Genomic DNA, 22,444 nt, shown 5'->3' with positions numbered 1-22,444 from the left:
AAAGATTGTGGAAGATGAATAGACTTAAGAGTTTGTCCCAAACATGCTGTTTTATTTTTACTGTCCTTGACCAATTTGAATCCTCTACTCAATTTAGAATTCCACCTTGAGATTTTGGATGGAGAGATTCAGATTTTTCCATGAATGAGGATTTTTTTGTTTAGTGAATGTTTGCTGGTCAACATGCTAAAATTAAATTAAAGTAAAATTATAAATTCCCAAGAGCCCTTTCTGATAGAGTTGTGATATTATCAGCAACTTGTGGGGCAGAGATGTTGACTCACACTTATTTCAAAATAGTATGGCTTTGTTAAATTCTGCTTAAGGGAGTTTTACCTCAAAAGTCAGGGGAAAAAGGTGGCAGTGAAACAAACGTGCAGCAGTGAGCAGTGCACACTTTATAGGACTGGGTAAGTGCTTCATCTGAGACAAATTGACAGATATGTTATGAAGGCATTCTTTATGGCAACGTGCCTGATAACAGACTTCATCGAAGTGAGTCACACACTTCGCATGGCTTAAAAAGTCACTTTTGTGCATTAAATTCTGCAAAGATCCCACCCTAAAGAAGTGATTGTAAGGCAAAAAGAATCATCTTAGCTGAAGCAATTTGTTGTTAGCATATGTAATTAAGAAGTGGCCCTTGTGAATATCATGTTGTTAATCAAAATACAAAGCAGGCATCTTACAAAGGCAACAGCAATCTCTAAACTGAAATGTTAGATAAAAATGGAGGCAAAAAGAGGAGACAGTATTTAGCTTTTGACCAGCCTCCAGTTAAACTTAGTACTGGGTTTCTTCAGGTCATTTTAAAAGCAGAGACCCCCAAGGTAGCCAGTGACTTAAGCTAGTCCATTTTAACTAAAATTCATTAAGTGTAGTGTGTCCAATGGAGTCAATAACATCTTGAGTTAAATAAAATGGCTTAAGTAGACATGAAATCCAAACATAAAAATTCATATTTGCTCATTTCCAAATCCTGTAAGCACTCTCACCCAATCTGTTTATGGAGTGTTAGTACTCAGACACATTGGAGGGGCTTCAACCTCCAGTGCTTTCTGAAATAGAGCTTAGCAAGGATTAGTGGCATCAAAACTCAAAGAATTGAAGCTTTTTAAATAGAATTTTTAAAGCATTTTAAAAAAACAATGTGGTCTATCTAGTCTCATATATTGATGTATACACAAAATAGGACATTTTTTTCCATTTGGGGTCAACCTTACTTTCTTTAAGGGTATTTAAAAAGGATCTTGAAGAGTTTGAGGTTTCCAGTCTCTGGAACTTGGAAACTCCGTGTACTTTAGAGTGGACAGGAGGGAATGCTTTCTAGTCTTTTGGGAGTCGGGGAAGAGGAGACAGTTGTGGAAGGTTTTTATTAATATGAGGAATTACTTGACTTTGGTTACTAGAGGGTTTGTTTGGAAAGAAGTAGGGAGGTTGGATTCAGATAGGATAACCTAGGGAAGAAAGCCCAGGTGTACTGGAGTTGCTTGTTAAATATTCATTGTGAGTATTTACATTTCAGAAATTAGCAAACACTATACATTAGGGCTTGATTAAATGTTCCGCTGGTTGTTTCATTTAAAATAGTGATTAATAAAAATGTGTTGTATATTTTTTTCCCCTGGAGAGCCAGTTGTTAAACATTTTATCAGGATACCCCAGCAAAAAATTAAGAAAGGGCTTTTTTGAAGTAATTCCAGTTGCTTTTAAGGTCATATATAGGAGCTTCTTTAGTGTAGATCAGGGATTCTTAACTTGGGGTGCATGAGTTTTAAAAAATATTTTGATAACTTTCAATATAATTAGTTCCCTTTGTATTCCTATATATTTTATACCTTTAAAATCATTTTTTTTTCCTGAGAAGGGAATCCCTGGGCTTCCCTAGACTGTCAAGGAGTTGCATGATTAAAATTAAAAAAAAAAGGAAAAAACTTACTCATATTTTTCTTCCACTTCCAAGTTGAATACAACTTTAACCCAGCTACCATATTTCAGTTCTAGAAGTTAGATGTTTAAATATAAGACTTTTATTAAGCAAGGCTGTGGTAGGTTATGGCACACATGCCAGGGATAGAAAGATAAAAACAAGAAAATCCTTGCCTTCAGGTCTGTACAGACATTTTCTCATACCTATAATATACTTCTTTCCCCTTTGTGCCTCAGTCATAAATCTTACTTCTTTCTCTTTTTTTTTAAATCTTTTTTAAAAATTTTTAAAAATTAAAAAAAATTTTTTTTTAAAACCCTTACCTTCTGCTTTGGAACCAACGTATTGGCTCCAAGGCAGAAGAGTGGTAAGGCTAGGCAACAGGGGTTGTGACTTGCCCAGGGTCACACAGCTGGGAAGTATCTGAGGTCATATTTGAATCTAGAACCTCCCATCTCTAGGCCTGGCTCTCCATCCACTGAGCCACCCAGCTGCCCCAACCTTACTTCTTTCAATGAAGACTCAACTATGAGACTAATTTCTTCAGGGAACCATTCCTGATGCCCTCAACTTCCAGTGTCCTCCTTCCCTAAACTATCTCATATTTATCTTGTGTATACTTATATAAGTATGTGGTGTCTTGTCCAACAGAATATAAGCTCCTTAGAGGTAGGTACTGTTTCTTTTTCATCTTTATATCCCCAGTCCCTGGCACAGTGTCTGGTACCTGATATTACACTTAAGTCATTTTAGTCGTGTCTGATTTCCAACCCCATTTGGAGATTTTGTTGGAAAAGATACTGGAGTGATTTGCCATTTTTTTTCTCCAGCCCATTTGACAGATGAGGAGACTGAGCCCAACAGGGCTAAGCGATTTGCTGAGGCCAGATTTGAACTAAGGAAGATGAGTTCCTAACTTCTGACTCAGTACTCTATCCACTGTACCACTTAGCTTCCCCTGCCTGCTAAGCTCTTAAGAAATGCTGTTTAATGTATACACTTCCCAGAACAGACACACTCTCCTCATCTCCTATCCCCAATACATTTTTTTTGCAAGGTGTTGAACCAGGAAGTGGTTGGTGGACTGCAATATTATGGCATCTTTTTTATGGTGATCTTTTTCGTTTCTGCCAATATACAAGAAATAGTGTTCCTTATTTGCAAAGGAGTGGCAAACTGAAAAAGAAAGTAAGGTGATCTGCCTAGGCTTATTGTCATTGTGGAATTCAAAACTCTGGAACCGCTAATGTCATTTTACATCCCAGTTGTTGTTAACCAACATATTGAAATACAAAATTCACTCTGTAGCTTTGTGTTCTTAAAACTTATATTTCTTCCGCTAAATGCCATCTTTGGAAGTACAAGTGGGTACATCAATTGTTTCTGTGTTTTTGTGTGCACAGAATCCAGCCATTCCCATGCAGAAGCTGCAGGATATCCAGAGGGCGATGGAGCTTCTCTCGGCATGTCAGGGCCCTGCCAAGAACATTGACGAGGCCACCAAACGTAAATATCAGTTTTGGGATACACAGCCTGTCCCCAAGCTTCGTAAGTTCTTTTTCTTGAATAAAAGTAAAACTAGATAACAAACACACAAATTCACTTGTCGTGTGATACTTTTTATTCAGATATGCAACTGTTTCATTTGAAATCTGACCAGTATTTATTAAATGCCTCCTGGGCGCAGGCCCCTGGCAGAGAGACAGAATGTAGCCAAGACAACGTCTGCTTTCGTGGAGCTTAGAAGTTATGGGGCAGGTAGCACGTCGCGCTAACATGCAATGCGGCACGATAAGTTCATTAGAGAGAGATACCCTATTATATAACGCCATGTAATAACAATGAAGAAAGATGTCGACCACGTGGAGAATTGGGGGGGCCTCCTGGCAAATGTAGCATTTGAGTTTGGTAGGATTTCAGATGGCAAATCCCAGAGAGCAGATGCAGGGAGGAAATCACTGGCTGGTCGGGGGACTAGAGCAGTTCATTTTCACTGGAAGACAAAATATATGGAAGGGAGTAATAGGAGACGTGGGAAATAGAGGCTGACGCTATATTGTAGAGCGGTGATGGCAAACCTAAGACATACGTGGCAGCACCGACTCGATGACACACAGCTGCATGCAGAGAAGTTTGGGGCCGCATGCCGAGGACGAAACATTTGCTGTAGTGCAGTGTAGACACTCTGTGCACTAGAGATGACAATTCTACCTATATTAATTTACCTATTTTGGTTTATTAAATACAGTTATATAGTACAATTATATATTTTTGTATTTAAACTATAAATATCACAAAATAGTTTTTTTTTCCTCAAAATGACACACCACTTGAGTTATGCTTGGTTTTTTGGCGAATTTTGACATGCCACACTCAAAAGGTTGCCCATCACTGTTGTAGAGGGAACTAAATGCCAGGCAAAGGAGTTTATATTTTACCTAATGAATAATAAAGAGCCATTTAAGATATTTAAACAAAGTGAGATGGTGACCTATCAGGTCTCTCAAAATCTAAGATCCAGATCTGTGCCTAAAGATTAGACAGACTGGAAAAAGGAGAGAGTGGAGGAGGCCATGTATTAAAGCTACTTAGTGAGGGAAAGTCAGGGAAGCAAAGGATGCTGCAAAACTTGGCAACATGAACATGGAAAGTAACAGAGAGATTACTATCAAAGAGGGAAGGTTGGGTGAATGGTGGCGCCACTGGGAGAAGCAACAGTCAGAGAGTAATGTGTTAACAGGAGAGATAATAATAAAAACTGCACATGTTGGATTTGAGGTTCTTATAAAATATCAGAGAAGAGATTTTTGTAAGCTGCTACAAATGTGGGTGTGAAGTTCAAATAGGAATTTGGCACCAATTGACAGAAAATTAGGAGTTATCTACATAATGGTAGTCTCTAAAATCAAAGTAAACTAAATCACCAGTAGAGAGTTGGGGGGAAGGCTGCCAAGACAAGGTCTTGGGGAACCACTCTCTTTGGGAGGCAGGAAGATGAGGATACAATAAAAGAGCAGTTAGAGAGTAGCCAAGGAGAGTGTAGTCAGAAATGTTCTAGGCTGGGGGGGGGGGGGGGAGTGTGAAGGGGGTGGCCCAGGCAGTTTTAGGAGCGAAGAAAAATAGTGACTGTTGAAAGTTTGAGGGAGGTAGTTAGTTCAAATGGTGGAGGCCGAAGCCAGTTTGCAAAGAGTTGAAAAGCTACTGGTAAGAAAGGGAAAGCATTTGCTATGGATGATGTTTTCAAGAAGACCTTGAGCAAATCACTCCATTTCTTTGGGCATCAGTTTACTCATCTGAAAAAATGGGAGGTTGGACCAGATGACTGTCAACAACCCTATTAACACTAAATCTTTTATTCATTTATTTATTTTTAAGCTCTTACCTTCCATCTTAAAATCAATAACTGTGTATTGGTTCCAAGGCAGAAGAGCAGTAAGGGCTAGGCAATGGGGGTTAAGTGATTTGCCCAGGGTCATGCAGCTGGGAAGTGTCTGAGGCTATATTTGAAGAACCCAGGATTTCCTGTCTCCAGGCCTGGCTCTCAATCCACTGAGCCACCCAGCTGCTCCTTCTAAATCTTTTAAGGAAGGATCACAAATCTTTGTGAGGAGGCATCAAGGGTGAGAAAAATAGTGATAGTTTTATAAACACAACAGCACCAAATTTTTTGTTTTGTTTTTTAAAGGTGGAGTAAATTTAGTCTGACTAGCAGAGGTTGAATGATAGGAAGCTATGATTTGGAATAATTTCATAGTTCAGGATCTTGAGACCTATAGTGTGACATTGCTGGTGTGTACTGGAACCATGTGGAAAAGGATGTCACTGAGAGCTGAGGAGATATAAGATTTATGGGAGTCAATTTGCTAAAGAGGTCATCAAATGACCCTGGGCAAGTCACATAACCCCCATTGCCTACCCTTACCATTCTTCTGCCTTGAAACCAATATACAGTATTGATTCTAAGATGGAAGGTAAGGGTTTATTTAAAAAAAAAAAGGTTATGCATATTATCCTTGAGGATGATAGCTAAGAATTAAAGGGAGAAAAGATAGTAACAGTCATAGTAACTTGCCTTCCCAAGTTTGGTAGAGTTCATCAAATGCTCATTCTGCATGTACTTGCATTTTTTGACACTTCACAAGCTCTTTGTGGAGCAAGTATTTTTTTAAACTTCAAAGCACAATATAAATGAGATGTTTTTGTTTTTGTTGTCATTATGGGGTTGCAGAGGTTGAATAAAATATTTAGACTTACTGGCATCTTAGAAGGAAAGGAACTTATCAAAAAAAGATCTGTGGGTTTTAGTGGGTTAAGTCAATAGTATGTGACACAACAATCCCAAAGCTAATGTAATCTTTGTTGTATTCAAAGAAATAGAACTTCCAAGAATAGTAAAGAGATAGTCCTGCTGTATTCTGCCCTGGTCAGGCCATGTCCTGAATATTGGGCTAAGTTCTGAGTACCATATTTTAAAACAAATATTGGAAACTTGAAGAGCAATTATAATGGTTTTAAAAAATCTATGTCATATAAAGATCTGGTGAAAACAACTGAGGACCTTTAGCCTGGAGAAAAGAAGGTTCAGGAAGGATATAGCTAATAGTTGCTTTCAAGTAGTTGAAAGGATGGAAGGAGGATAAAAATTGTTCTCTGTCACCAGAAGGCAGAACTTGGAGCAATAGTCCCCAAAAAGGCAAATTTAGGCCTGACGTCAGGAAAATATTTCTAACAATCAGAACAGCTTAGAAGTAGAATCAGATGTGGTGGGTTCTCTAGCATTAAGGGTCTTCAGGCAAAGATTAGAGGACCACTTGTTGAACAGAGGTATTTCTCAGGTCTGAGTTGTGTGATAGATGGTCACTGAGGTCTTTCCAACTTTGAAATTCTATGATGGGAAATAACTCCATAATAACGAATTTCAAAGACTATATTTTGTAAAAGTGTAAATTGTATCTGGAATAGAATAGAATAGAATCTTGGAATAGGCAGTAAAGTGGCTGGAGTAGAGTCAGAAAGACTTGAATTCAAATCCAGTCTCAGACATTTACTAACTATGTGTGACCCTGGGAAAGTCACTTTACTCTGTTTTCCTCAATTCCTCATCTGTAAAATGAGAAAGAAATGGCAAACCTCTCCAGTGTCTTTGCCAAAAAAACCTCAAAGGGGGTCATGAAGATTTAGGTCAGAACAAAAACACCAAACAACACTCACACTTGTTCTTGAAGGTTCTAGAAGGTAATCCTATCCTCTACGTCTCCAAGTAGTATTAAATTACACCTACCAAATGTTAAATGGAGTCTTTATTGGGATAGGTTTTTTTCCTTGGTGTTCTGGCTTTCTCCCTGGTCTGAATCTGTTGGTTTTAGCTGACCACTATTTGCCTTGTTGCATTTGGGTCCACGTCAATCACCAAGTCCCTGCTTAATGGTGAAGACAGCATTACTCGGAAGATAACCAGCTGGTTAACCATGTGATATAATTTAGATCACCATTACAACTTGGTCCTAATCCCAGGGTGGTACTGGAAGCTCAAGGACTCCTGTGACTAATCCAGTATATTGGGTCAGAACTAGAATAGCTCTAGGCTACCTGAAGTTACTATGTGGGATAGAGACGTAATGGTTGTAGCCTAATCTGGCTCATGTGGTCTGCATTTTGGGAATGAGAATAAGGGAAAGATGGCCAGTTTAATTCATTGCTATCAGATAGGCTTCAAAGTTCTACAGTAGAGGAGTGGGTTTGCCTCTGGATGCTATGGTCCAAAGTAGATGGCTTAAGATAGCAACTCAAGGTACATCACCACCCCACATCCATCCTCTAAGCTCCTAGAGTGATTCTGAAAAAATTTTAATATAGCCCTGGAGCTCAGGGATTGGATGAAATATAAGCCCAGAGGTCTCTTTTAGCTCTAAATCCTGTGACTTGTACATATATAAATTTAGGGAAAAGATCATCTCTGATGATGACAGGAGACCCAGACTCAGTCTGGTACTGTATGCCAACAGTGTGTGCCATGACGATTTGGAGACATCACTGTGACTCTTTCTGCATTGCTGAGCACAGGACAGACAAATGAAACTAGTCTGCTTCTCTCATCTAATAGCCAGGTGACTTTTTTGAGCCCCAAAGAATAGCTGGTGTGTTCTGTTTTCCTGCTATGCCATTCTGGGAGGTAAAGTCTTGATAATAGTTTGTAATAAAAAGTATGTAATGTTTGACATTTAGGTTAATAGAGGATATATCTATTAAATACAGTGTAAGATGTTGACGTTTTGGGGGCATCTCATATCAGATGTGCATTATCAATCACAATGCCCCATAGTATTTTCCTGGGATGAAGTTTGAGGAGCTTCTAAACCTGCTCCCTAATGGTAGCTTTTGATATTGCAATAGATTATGAATTCACTTAATCATAGAATCACATAGTTTTAAGGGGCCTCAAAGGTCATCTGGATTAAATCATATGTGACCAGGGATCCTTTCCATAACACCACCAAGTTATAAAATCAATAAACATTTATTAAGTACCTGCTATGCACCAGCAATTGTTTTAAGTACTAGGGATACAAAAAGAAGCAAAAGATAGCCCCTGTCTTCAAGGAGAACCAGCCCATTCCACATTTGGAAAGCTTGAATTGTTAGGATTTTGTTGTTGATGTTTTAATTAAAGGAAACCTAACTCTACTTCTGCAAAATCCTATACATTACCCTTTGTGCCTTTTGGGGACAAGCAGAACAAGCCTAATCCTTACTCTTTCATAAGACAGTCCTTTAAACATCTGGATATAGATATTATGTCTGTTCTTATTCCCCTTCCACATCCATACGCACATCTCATTTTTTCCTCCAGGCTAAACCCAACTAGTTTGTCAAACAATACTTGTATGACAGAATTTCAAGTCTCCTCATTACCTTGCCCATCTCTGTATGAGTGCTTCATTCTATTGGTTACATAGCCACTATTTTATGACATTATAAGGCTGCTTTGCCTTACCACAGAGGTAAACATTTCTCTCTCTTTGGGTATTTATTTGTGTATGTGTGTGATTATCTCCAACAGCCTAGCAGGTTTAAAAAAAAATAAAGGTCCTTTCCCTACTCACAAGGAGCTTCAAAATCAGTGGAGAACATTAAATATTTTAAGTAAAGTTAGGCCAAAATTTCAAATAGCTAAAACAGCCTGTAATGAAAACACCTCTCTCTCTCTTCCTCTCTCTTCCCCTCCCCTCCCCTCCCAGATGAAGTAATTACATCTCATGGTGCAATTGAACCAGATAAGGACAACATCCGTCAAGAACCATATTCTTTGCCCCAAGGTTTCACGTGGGACACCCTAGACTTGAGTAATGCTGAAGTAGTGAGTAAAACAAACAATTATCACTTTGAGCAACTGAGTAAAGCAGTTGTGAGCTGACTTTGAAAGGTGGAAGTATAACACATCTTTTATCTTTTGCTCCCAGCTCAAGGAGCTGTATACATTGTTAAATGAAAATTATGTAGAAGATGATGACAACATGTTCAGGTTTGACTATTCCCCTGAGTTCCTCTTATGGTGAGTAACAAATTGCATTGGCTATTCCAGGAGGGGTGTGCACATGAGTTGTCATTTTGAGGGGGAAACCCCCGCTTTGTTCTTTTTCTTTTTTTGAACCACAGAACCTAACATGGTTTCTTTTGTCTCTGGACTAATTTTAGGGCTCTTCGTCCTCCAGGCTGGCTGCCTCAGTGGCATTGTGGAGTTAGGGTTACTTCAAACAAAAAATTAGTGGGGTTCATAAGCGCCATCCCAGCTAGCATTCGGATTTATGACAGGTATATATCAAATTTTACATATATATTTTTGTATTATCTCAAAAATGACCTTTGTTGTAATAATATTGGCATCAAGGGTTAGGAGGCACAGCATCCACAATACATATCCCACCTGTTTCCCCAAACATTTTTATACAAATGAATTGAGTAAAAATTAGTGTTCTGGATAGTCTTGCAAATACAGAAGGGCATATGTGTAAAAATAGGATGGGTAGTCCTACCCAATTTACCTTAGGGTACTAGGCGAATTTAACAGTCTGTGATCCAGGATTATAGAATAGTTTAATTTTACACATATACAATAAAAATGTATTATAAAACCCTATGAAAGGAGAGGTGATTTGCAGAGAGAATTCCAAGTTTTAAAGAAATATGTAAATTTTAGAGTATTTTTAAAAATTAAATTCAGCTTTATCACTTTTAAGTATATTGAGTAAAAATAGCAGTGTTACTAATAAAAGCTTATTTATAATTACCATTACATATAATAACCATTTGGTACTGCTACTGAAGTTGTTGAAAAGTAGTCCTTCATAAGAATCTTGTGCTGTTTTGGTAAAGCTTCTTTCACATAGAAAATCAAAGGTAAGTTTCTCTGTGTCCAAACTGGTAGGGTCTGAGTTAATCCACTTGGTCCATTTTTTAAGAACTCCAAAGAATACAAATTTATGCACAAAAAATTTCTTGTATTATCCATAACTTTTGACAATTTGTTTCTCAGTGTGAAGAAGATGGTAGAAATAAATTTTCTCTGTGTTCATAAGAAGTTGAGATCAAAACGAGTAGCACCAGTACTAATTAGAGAAATAACCAGAAGAGTCAACTTAGAGGGAATTTTTCAAGCTGTTTATACAGCAGGAGTGGTACTTCCCAAACCAGTGGCTACTTGCAGGTAAGGAGAATGCTTTTGTCAATTAAAGCTACCATTCTGTTTCCATTCCCATTTCTAGATTGAGCACATGTCTGCAGTGCTCAGGAAGAGCATTTTGAAGCATTTGATTTAGTATTATATTTATTAGCATGTCACTCCTTTGTCCTCATTCATTTTTGAGATCAAATATGCATGGGATATTTTTTTCCTCTACTATTTATTCCTTTACTATTTTCTCTTTCCTGTATGGCAAGCAGTTCTAAGAGCCACCCTGAATGCATGGCAACAGTAGGTAAAAGAGGCATGGACAACTTTATTTACTACAAGGATTATTCTCACCTCAGTCAGTTAGGAAGTATTTATTAAGTCCATACTATATGCCAGGCACTTTGCTAAGCACTAGGGATATAAAAAGAGGCAAGAGTCCATCCCTGCCCTCAAGGAGCCTCCAATCATTAGAGAGACAACAAGTAGACAAATATATATGAACAAGCCACAGGCAGTATAATCAGGAAATATTTAAAAGAGGGAAGGCACTAGAATTGAGAAGGGCTTGGTTTCCTTTAGAATATATGATTTTAGTTGGGACTTGAAGGAAGCCAGGGAAGCTAGGAGATAAAGATGAGAAGAGAGAGAATTCCAGGTATGGGGAACAGCCAGAGAAAATGACCAGAGCCAAGGAAAAATGCCAAGTGTCTTGTTCATGAAACAGCAAGAAGGCCAATGTCATGGGTCAAAGTGTACTGGAAAGGTAGCATGAAGCTGATTTAGGATGGCCTTTCAATGCCAAACAGAGAACTTTGTGTTTGATCCTGGAAGTGATAGAGAGTGTGTGTGTGTGTGTGGGGAGGTGGGGTTGACATGATTAGTCTTGTGCTTTAAGAAATCACTTTAGTGAACAAATGGAGAATGAATTGGAGTGGGAAGCGGGCAGGCAGACCCACCAGGGGTGAGTATTTTACAACAACAGTCCAGGTGTAAGGTGATGAGGAACTATGCCAACGAGGTGGTGGCTATGTCAAAGGAGAAATGTGAATTCAAGAGAAGTTGCAAAGATAATATCTACAAGCCCTGGCAACAGATTCAATAAAAGGGGTGGGAGAATAGTGAGGAAATCCAGGATGACTCCTAGGTTGTGAGCCTGACAGATCTGGAGGATGGTGTTGTCTTCTACAATAAAAGCAAAGACAGGAGAAGGGGAGACTTTAGGGGAAGACATAATGAGTTCAGTCTTGGACACTTTGAGTTTAAGATGTCTATTAGACATCCAATTTGAGATATTTGAAAGGCGGTTGGAGATGCACAATGAGGTCAGCAGAAAGGTGAGGACAGAATAGGCAGTTCTGAGAGTCATCAGCAGAAAGAAAATAATTAAAAATATGGGAGGTAATAAGATCCCCAAAGTACTACTTAGTATGGAAGGATAAGAGGAGAGGACAAGGAGTGAGCCCTGTGGGACAGCTAGCTGGGAAGGATGTCTTGTATGAGGATCCAGCAAAGGAGACTGAATGGAGAACAAGGGAAGTAATGTCCAGAAAAAAACAGAGAAAAGAGAATCAAGGAGAAAGAGGGTGGTCAACAGTGTCAAAGGTGTAGAGAGGTCAAGAAAAACGAAAACTGAGAAAGGCCACTGGAATTTGGTAACTGGTAACAATCTCTTGAGGGCTGGTAGAATCTGGTCAGACTGATCAGAATTTGGATTGCAAGGATTTAGAAGTGAGAGAAGAGAAAGTAGAGGCACTTCTCAAGGAGTTTAGCCTCAAAGTATAGAAAAGGGAGAAAATAGCAGGGACAGAAGGATTAAATGAGGGTTTTTTGAAGATAGGGGAGATACAGGCATATTTGTAGACACAAAGGAAGTAGACAGTAGACAGGAAGAGACTGAAGATAAGCCTGGGGATGACAGAAGGGGGAAATCTATTGGATGGAATGAGATCACTTGTATGAACAAAAGGGTTTGTGGGAGACCAAAAGTGAAGGAGGAAATAATGACAGAAAGCATATGATATGAGATATGTTCTTATTAAAGCCTTAAGGTATTCTTTTAGGAAGTAAATTATTTTTCCCATGTCATAATTTAGTCATTTTCACTTGCTGCACCCAATTGTCTTTTCCATTTCTCTCTCTTTTAATACATAAATAAACAAGGCTCATAGGTGTGTGGTACACATTCCATTAGAATGTGCACCTAGGGCATTTTTTTCAAGCAGACATTTATTGACCATTCATGAAGCACACTATTTTTATTCATCAAAGAAGCTAAAATTTAACTCAACCTTTTTCAAAAAAATTTTAACTGTACTTAAAAACATTACAAAGGGCTCTTTTTAATCAAATCCTTCCCCCATCCTAAAAATATAGAACAATCTTAAGAGCCTTATCTTCTTAGCTAAGAAAGCATTCTTCTAACCATATTTTATCCTGACAGACTAGCAGCAATGAGTTTTTAAATACTAAAATCAAAAGGCACATGCTTTTAAAATTCAAATTTTTAACGTTTTTCCTTCTTTCCTACTCAGAACCCCAGGGCCATTTTCTATGGATTACAATACAGAAAACAAAATGGCCAGAGGAATCAAACTGGGGGAAAATGTGTCCTCCTTGGCTAGACTACAGCTAACTGAAGTGCCTGACTAAGGGTCTCCTAAGGAAAACAAGGAGGGAAAAATGGTCTACTGATCTCCACCAACAAATGGAAGTCAGCAGAAAGGTTAGGGCAAGATGTGTAGATTTGAATATCTCCAGCAAAGAGGTAATTAAATTCATTGGAGCTGACGAGATCTCCAGGTACTGCTACTTGATATAGAAGAGAGGAGAAAGCCCAAGGCCCCACCAAAGGGAAGTGCTACCAAGTAGGCAAAGTCAGAATGGAAGAGAGTTGATTCCAGACTACCAGATGACCCAGTCACTAGATATAGATCTTTTCCCCTTTCTTACCAGCCAGAGACTTGTAGAAATGAGAGAGGAGAAATGAAGAAAGGAAGCTCCTGCTTCCATGGTAGTATCCATGATAGCTGCAACAGTTTGGGGAAATTGCCACCATCCTAAATCAGCATTAAGAGTTGCTGGCATATTAAGTTGTGGCCGAGTTCACCTCATACCAAAGAAAAGAAGAGATCTTCAAACTAAAAGTACTACAAGGACATTAAAGGATTCAGTTTCTAATTAAATAGAAAAAGAGCAAAACCACATTAATTTCACGATATTTTTAAAAACCAGTAATAAAATCTAAATATGCAAATGGAAAAGTGATTGCAAAAAGTCATCAAGAAAATAAGAAAAAGTTAAAAGTTAAAAATAAAATATTTTGAGAATACTCTTTAAAATACAAATAGTTCACCTGTGTAGATGTTATAATGTCTAGCCAAAATAAACCTTAATTCTCAAGTGTGTATTTTCTTGGGTAACTATGGTTAAAGATACCATTTGGGGAAGATATTTTAAAATGTTCTAGTTTATGATTCTTCCATTGGTAAAGAAATGCCTTGTAAAAGATTTTTGTTAGAAGGTTAACCTCAGCAATCAAATGAACAATATAAATAGTAAAAATGGTCATGAAGTCATAAACTCCAAAATATCACTAAATAGAAAATGTGTGTCCATAAATTCTTGTCAGTTTTCCTTTCCCTTTGTATTCTTACCAAATTGCTGGTTTTTAAAATATAGAATGCATTTTAATCTTACTGTTTTCTTCACTTTGCAGTCTTTACAACTGTCATCTTATGTCATGGTACATTAAGACATACACCCCTACACAGTTTATTCAAATATTCCCATATCATTAAGTACCTCAGCTAATAACAGTTTTTCAATTACAAGTAAAGCTACTATGGCTATTTTTATGAAGATGGGTAATTTTTGCCTTTTAAAAACATCCTTAGGATACAGGCTTAGTAGTAGTAACTCTTACCATAAGTTCCCACATTGTTTTCCTAAAAGGTTCATAGCTACTTCTTCCCCAGAGAACCTCACTAACATGGAATTTTTTACAGATGTTGCCAATTTGATGCATATAAGATAATATCATATAATTTTTCTTAGTTAACGATCTCTTTTAATTTTTCAAGGATGTATTTTTGTTTCTTTAACACACATAGTTCTGTAACCTCTTATTGATACCTTGGGGAATGGGTATTAGTCTGGTAAATTTGTGTGCTGGATGGCTGAATTTTATCAGTTATATTTACTACAAAGAGGCGGCATGGAATAGTCTATAAGAGGATCAGTCTTAGAATCAGGATAACTTGTGTTCTAGTTCTACCATTGGCATTTATTGGCTGCGAAAATATAGGCATCTCACTTAACCTTGCAGTTACCCCCAGAAATTCTCTAAGACTTTAAGTTGCAGAATAGATGGAGATCTACACTAGTAGAGGTAGTTCCCTTTGACCATGAAATCATAGGACTGAAACAAACCAAAAGCAACAGAGAATTTTTTAATCTAGTTTTTCTTTTTATTTAGAACATATTGCTTTTATTTCTACAAGCCAGATCAATCCTTTTTTATCTCTAATAATTTCTTCCTTTAGTCAGAAGATAAGGATTTTTCTTTCAATCTGAAATTAATGTGCTTTTCCTTTTTTCTTCAAATGTTTTAATATTTTATTTACATTGGGAGCACTGAAGTTTTCATAATTTATCCAATTATTATCTCCACTGACAAAATAAAGTCCTGTTCTGAGCTCTCATATTAGGAAGGCAACCATGGGTTCCTGAAGGCTGAGACATTGAAGTACAAGCTGGTAGTTGCTATCATGTCACCAAGGCTTTGAGTACAAGCCAGGAGCAGGCCAGGCATTTCTGGTCTAAGGACATATCTAGCCAGGTTCAAAGAGGCTCATTATCAGGTTGGCCATGAGGGAATTACCTTTTCAGGCACAGCAATTGAAACTGTAAAGGCAGAATAGTTGCTTTCTGAATGGGCAAAGGGAAAACTTATACCTTTGAAATCCTATATTCTTGAAATATGTAATTATGCAGTGCAAGTTGTGGATCTAAACAATTGTGGTGCCATTTTCTCTCATAATGATTGCTCTCTTCTATATTTGATAGTCGTGGGGTTTTCAAACCCTAATCTATTGCATACCTTTGTTTCTCAATGTTTTCTCCATTCTGTTCCACTGATTTAGTTTTTATCCACCCTCAAATCATTTTGATAATCACTGCCTTTGCTCTTCACAGGATCAGTGGTGGGTTTAAAGATCTTATTGAACTGGGGTAATATTGATATACCTTTTGTAACTTCAAGATTTACTTTTACAAAAGAAAGGAAGGAGGAAAAAAAGGTCAAAAAGTAAAAAAATAAATATTGCCATGGAAGCTGGGAATGATTGAGAGGTAAAAAGTGAATGAAAAGTAACTTTCTGATGTCTATAGATTTTAGTGATATACTGTTGAACAGCTGAATTAGATGGCTAAAAAAAACTATAGAGAAAGCTTTAAAAAAGCATTGGAAAACAAGAATAACTTTATAATGATATGAGAAAATCAGATTTAAAAGTCTTTGTTGCACTGTGTTTCCAGATACTGGCATCGATCACTAAATCCCAGAAAATTGGTAGAAGTGAAATTTTCTCACTTGAGTAGAAATATGACTTTACAGAGAACAATGAAGCTATACAGACTTCCTGATGTAAGTAAGAATAATTTGCAATTCTTCTGAGCTCAAACCAATGAAGATTTGAGCTTAGAAAAAGGAGTATTTATAGGGGTGTAAAAACATACTTAGTGTTTGCAAAGGTGACATAGTGACAGGACCACAGTGGACACAAATGCTAGGAGAGGTTGGCAAGTTTATTTTGAAATACCAAAGATTTTTAATGGCTTAAAAAAATTATTCAGTTTGTGGTTGGAGAGGACCAAACTCAGGAAACACAAGTCTTTCAGGGTATGAATGTGTCTACTGGGAAAGCAAAAAGGTGGAAAAGTCCAGGCTTTTGCTCTTTTAACTTCTTAGAATAAAAAATAAATCTTTTTTTGCAAGAGGTGTGTAGGAAAAGCTATTTTGTCACTCATATCTCATTAAAATAGCAATGTTCTTAGGGTGAAATTGTTAAGAATCATTCTACCATCAAACACTTGTAAATCTAGGACTTGTTAGCCTTTGTGTTCTGGCATTCTCTTTGGATTTTTGGTCCTCGACTATGCTTCTTACATACTTACACTTTCTCTTAGGTTATTACAAATAACTCTGAATACTTTGCTTTTTATTAGATGAGAAGTGTAGAATATAGCCAATTTTCACCATGCAAAGAGTGAGAAATCTTCCATTTCTTTGCAGTTCCTTTTGTTTGGGGGAGGCAATGCTTCATGTGTATGTAGGTGTTTTTTTTTTGTTTGTTTGTTTGTTTTTTGTCTTTTAGAGCCCTTTCCTTATAACAGTTCTATGAAGTGGTTACTACAAGTATATATCCATTTTATAGACTTGGAAACAGAGGTTCAAAAGAGGCAAGAAGTGACTAGCCTAAGGTCCCAGAGCTACATCTTGTACCTAGCTCAACTCTTCATCAGGAAATATCTTGTTTTTGTTTTGTCTATCTGATAACAGAATTCACAACTTCAAGAGAAAATGACTAACTAAAAGAGAAGAGACCCAAGTTATTAGAAAATATAGCAAGTTTGTCATATTTAAGCCACTTAGCCTCTCAAAGGGAAAAGAAACTTTCTTTTCAGTTCAGTTAATTCTGTTGTTGGAAGCAATGGGATGAAAAATGACTCTTCACTGTCTCTGAGCGAGCTGCAGGAGAAAGGGAGAATTGAAAAAAAAAAAAAGGAATTGGGCAAGAATAAGGAAAGAGTCTCTAAGGCCAGGGAAGAGAGATGGGGCAAGAACTTGGAAACTTGAAAGGGAAAAAAAAAATACCAGTTGAGACAAAGGGACTTGGAAGCAAAAGGAGAAAGCCATGGGTAAAATGAAGAAACAGACTTCATTATTTTTTTATTTTAAAAAATCCTTACTTTCCATCTTAGAATCAATACTGTGTATTGGTTCTAAGGCAGAAGAGTGGTAAAGGCTAGGCAATGGGGGTCAAGTGACTTGCCCAGGGTCACACTGCTAGGAAGTATCTAAGGCCAGATTTGAATCTAGGACCTCCCATCTCTAGGCCCGGCTGAATTACCCAGCTGCCCCCCCCAGACTTCGTTATAAATCTGATAATTTTCTCATTGTTTTTCTTAGACTATAAGGTTTAGGTTGGGCAGAGATCTTATCAGAAGTTTGCACAGTGCTCCATACTCTGCAGGGATTTATATAATCTACTAAGAGAGAGACACCAGGAAGCCTTAAGCTACAAGATATCAAGGCATTTCAGGGAAAGCAAAAGGGAAAACACCCTCTTACTGTCTCATTAGTCTTTTTTTTTTTAAACCTTTACCTTCAGTCTTAGAATCCATACTGAGTCTAGGTTCCGAGGTCAAAGAGCTATGAGGGCCAGGCAATGGGGTTAAATGACTTTCCCAGGTCATACAGCTAGGAAGTATCTGAAGCTGGATCTGAACCCGGGACCTCTTGGCCAGACTCTCGCTGCCTCAATATATCATTATTTCTTAGTTACCCTTGTTGCCAGTTGTGCTCGCAGACCTCCAGTTCCATTGTGATCACCATGGCCTTAAAAGTTAAATATATGGGGAAACCCAGAAGTTTCTGAGTTAATTTATTGACCCTGCCCAGATCTGGGGCAATGGGGCTGATGTGCCTGCCTTCTATTTGTGATTTAGCATCTCCCATTCAGTATCCTCTTTCCTTACATTTCTGTTCCCGGAAGGGAAGTCACTTTCCCTCTCTCTCCAGACGTAACACTTGTACTTTATTGAGATGTGTAGTTCATGGGCCAGGCTGGGTTTGGGTGAGAAATATCTATCTAGTTTGCTATTATCATATAACCTTGTAACACATTTTACTGGCTTGTTAGTTCTCAGTTAATCCTTTAGTTATTTTGATCATCTATCCTGGTATTGCATTCCTCTGGTTTTCTTGTGATTCTCTCTTTCTTCTAAAGTTATTACCAAGGGCGGCTGGGTAGTTCGCCAGGCCTAGAGATGGGGGGTCCTAGGTTCAAATTTGGCCTCAGACACTTCCCAACTGTGTGACCCTGGGCAGGTCACTTGACCCCCAATGCCCACCCTTACCACTCTTCTGCCTTGGAACCAATACTCAGGATTGACTCCAAGAAGGAAGGTGAGGGTTTAAAAACAAACAGATAAATAAATGAAATTATTGCCAGTACCCTGAGAGATCTTATATTTCATAGTCTTACATGTGAGGTAAGTCCTGCCCAAGTTTGACTCATCTTAGTCTTCTATTAAGTGAGTCCTTTTGACCCTTTAAAATTCTCCACTTAGTTACTTAAAGAATTCAGAGTATCATGTACACAGTTTCCCTTGACTATTCATATAATCATTTTAAAATACTTTAAAGAATAATAATGATAACTATAACTTACATTCATACCATGGCATATTAAAGTGGAAGTCAGGAATCCTGGGTTCTAAACCACCTTTACCACTGACTGTGATTCAGGGCAAAGTCCCTTGATCTCTCAGGGCCCTACTTTTCTTATAGTTCCTAAGAATTGCTTGGATTTGAATCCTGCCCTTGCCATTTACTACTTAGTGCTAGGGGAGGTTACCTCAGCTTTCTCAGGTATAGAAGAAGAGTGTTAGACCAGACAAGGTCTCTTACATTCCTAAGTCCTAGGATCACCCCATTTTCCTTCCTCTTCATTGCCTTGATTACCATTCATCACTCGAATGGTCAGCTGGAAATCAAAGTGACTTGAATAACACAAGTTTGGAAAACATCAAAATCCTACTGGACAGCAGGGTACTAAGACAGAGGGAAAAGCCACAAGAAGTAAACCTGAGAGCAGTTTTGCCTATTAACTTTCAGTTTTTAGCACGAATTACTGGCAGACAAGTCTGCTCTGGGCCATGTAACTCAGCCCTTGGTCTGTTTTTAATGAACCTAATAACCTTTAAAATAGATAATTTTTTAAAACTACATATAAAGCAAGGAGTAAAAGTCTTACATAGAACCTTTAGCATTTGGTAAAGTAGAACCAGATAAAGTAAAAGCAAGTTTCAAATGCTTTGTTATGTGCCAGGTCTGTCTGCAGTTCCATTATAGTTTTATTGGTGTACATATTCTATAATTTTCCATCCCATAATTCCTTGTATACTTATCAGTTATCTTCTTACAACACAATAATATGCCAGTATATTAATATACCATTTGTTGAGCCATTGGCCAGTTGTCAAACATATAGATTGATTCCAGTTTTTTCCTTTTTCAAATAGAGCCACTCTGAGTATTTTTGTACAGATATATCCTCTTTTCCTTTAATTGTTAGGATAAAGTCCTAGTAATGAAAACAGTAGGTCAAAAGACAAGGTACTTTATTTTACTCTTATTCTGTGTTGCCACATCACTCTTCAAAATGAGTCTGCTACATATATTCCCACCCACAATGTATTATTGGAGCATCTATTTCTCCGAAATCTTGTCAGCATTACATCTTTCACTATTTCTGCCCTTCAGGTGGTAAGTTCGATTTGCATTTATCTGATCATTAAAAAACTGGAAGATCTCATAATTATTAAAAATTTATATTTTGTCCTTCAAAAATTGTCTATTCTTTTGTATTAAGTCACATAAATATATATCAATTTTTATATAGAGTCTGTATGTCAAACCATTGTCTGACATATTAAAATTTTTTTCCAATCTGCTAGTAATTTTTGCATATTCAAATTTGTCAGTTTTGTCTAATTTCTTGTACTTATTTGATAACTCCTTTCCATATGTAATTAAAACAAATGCTATTATTGCTTCTTTTAGTTTTTTGTGGTTTTTCTATTTGTACAGAAACCATTGATACAATTTAGAGTTTATGTAGTTCTTACATAGGCTTTGATGAATTAACATGTAAATCTTGGATGCATTATGTTATTATATATTTATCAATTTTCTTTTATTTTTTTGGTTAGGTATAGGAATAAAAATAATTTTGGTGGCATTATCTTGTATCTTCTATAATAAGAATCATTTATTGACTGTTGAGGTTGTTTAAATATTTAGTCTTTATCTGCAAATAAATAATTTAAGCTTTTCTTTGCTGATGCTTATTCCTCTAATTTCTATTTTATGTCTTAATGCCATTTCCTAATCTTCCTAAAACTGTGGTCAGCAGCCCTGGTGATGAAACATATGCCTTTAAAGGGACAATTTTTCTCTCTTGTAGTTTCAAATATATTATTCTTATCTAATGATGGAAATACCATTAAAGTCCTACATTTAAAAAATTTTAAACATAAATGATTATTTTATTGATGATTTCCTGAAAGCTGTCTATGTGTCTAATATGTTCATCTAGTGTTGTTTTGACTGTTTGAATGATTTATGTTTTTCTGATAGTAATCCATCCTTGCTTCCATTTAACTCTTTAATGTATTAATATATTCCATTAATGAGTGGGGTTTTTTTAGTAGTTTTTGGTAAGTTTGTCTTTGTTCAGTTTAGAGCTCAGTCAGCAAGCATTTATTTTGCTCATACTAGGTGCTAGTCACTGTGCTAAATGCTGAGGATACAGAAAAAGACAAAAAACTCTGAGTTCCTGTCTTCAAGTAGCTTACAATCTAATGGATGAGATAACATGAAAAGAGCTATACACAGGATAATTAGGACATGATTAAGAGTTAAAACATTGGGATTAAGAGGGGCTGAGGAAGGCTTCCTATAGAAGATAGAACTTTAGTTGGGACTTAAAGAAAGCCAGGATGATTAATAGTTGAGGCAGAGGAGGAAAAGTGTTCTAGGCATGGAGGACAGCCAGAAAAAATGCCGAGAGAGCCAAGAGATGGAGTATTCTTGTTCATGAAATAGCCAGGATGCCAGTGTTACTGTTTCAAGGACTATGTAAGATGGTAGAAAGATAGGAGGAGGCAAGTTATTAAGGGCTTTGAATAACAAACAGAACATGTTGTATTTGATCCTGGAGGCAATAGGAAGCCATTAGAGTTTATTGAATGGAGGTAACATTAGATCTGAATCTTAGGAAAATCACTTTAGTGGCTGAATGGAACGACAGGTTGGAGCTGGGAGAGACCGGAGGCAGGCAGACCCACCAGCAGGTGTGAGATGATAAGGGCCTGCCCTAGAGAGGCTGGCAGCATCAGATGAGGAAAGGGGCCTATTCAAGATATGTCGAAAAAAGAGTACTTGACAATAACTTGAATTGGGGAAGGGAGGCTGTGAGAGATGAGCCCTTGCTGACTGGGAGGGTGGAGGTGAAGGTAGTAATGAGGAAGGTAGGAGAGGGGAGGGGTTATGACAAGAGATGAGGTGTTCTGTTTTAAACAGCTAGTTTGAGATATCTAAAAGGCAGCTGGAGAATTATTAGCATAGACGGCAGTTAAATCTGTGGGATCTGATGAGATCACCAAATGAAGTAGCAGAGAGAGATCAAAGAAAATGGCCCAGAACAGAACCTTGTCTCTTGGCTCCTTATCTTTCATTGGCTATCTCCCCATGTGTGGAATACTAGATCCCATCATCTTCACCTCATCATTTCTCCAGTTCCTTCAAGACTCGGCTCAAATTTCATGTCTCTAAATGGCCTTTTCTGGTCTTCCCCACCCCCATTGGCTCTTAATGCCTTTCCCTCTGAGATTACCTCCATATACTCTCATTGTATATATCTTAAGTATTTGCAGATTTTCTCCCCTCATTAGGAAATATACTTCTTAAGAGACCATCTACACCCCAAATCCATCCACACAATTTGCCTTTCAGTGTATCCATATCACTTAGCACAGTACCTGGCAAGTTATAAATA

General features: G+C 37.5%; 1 protein-coding gene across 1 annotated transcript in view; it reads left to right on the top strand.

Annotated features, from left to right (window-relative positions):
- Positions 1 to 22,444, top strand: part of NMT2 (N-myristoyltransferase 2) — an 80,005-nt gene that overhangs the window by 32,308 nt on the left and 25,253 nt on the right. The window contains exons 4-9 of the mRNA XM_044678919.1: positions 3,334 to 3,478; positions 9,169 to 9,287; positions 9,391 to 9,482; positions 9,626 to 9,742; positions 10,464 to 10,634; positions 16,137 to 16,245. Coding sequence (XP_044534854.1) covers positions 3,334 to 3,478; positions 9,169 to 9,287; positions 9,391 to 9,482; positions 9,626 to 9,742; positions 10,464 to 10,634; positions 16,137 to 16,245 — 753 coding nt within the window. The remainder of the gene's footprint in view (positions 1 to 3,333; positions 3,479 to 9,168; positions 9,288 to 9,390; positions 9,483 to 9,625; positions 9,743 to 10,463; positions 10,635 to 16,136; positions 16,246 to 22,444) is intronic.

Source organism: Gracilinanus agilis, chromosome 5 (assembly GCF_016433145.1).
Source record: "Gracilinanus agilis isolate LMUSP501 chromosome 5, AgileGrace, whole genome shotgun sequence".
NCBI lineage: Eukaryota > Metazoa > Chordata > Mammalia > Didelphimorphia > Didelphidae > Gracilinanus > Gracilinanus agilis.
The sequence above is the reverse complement of the archived record's forward strand: the minus strand, read 5'-3'. Positions and strand labels throughout refer to the sequence as shown.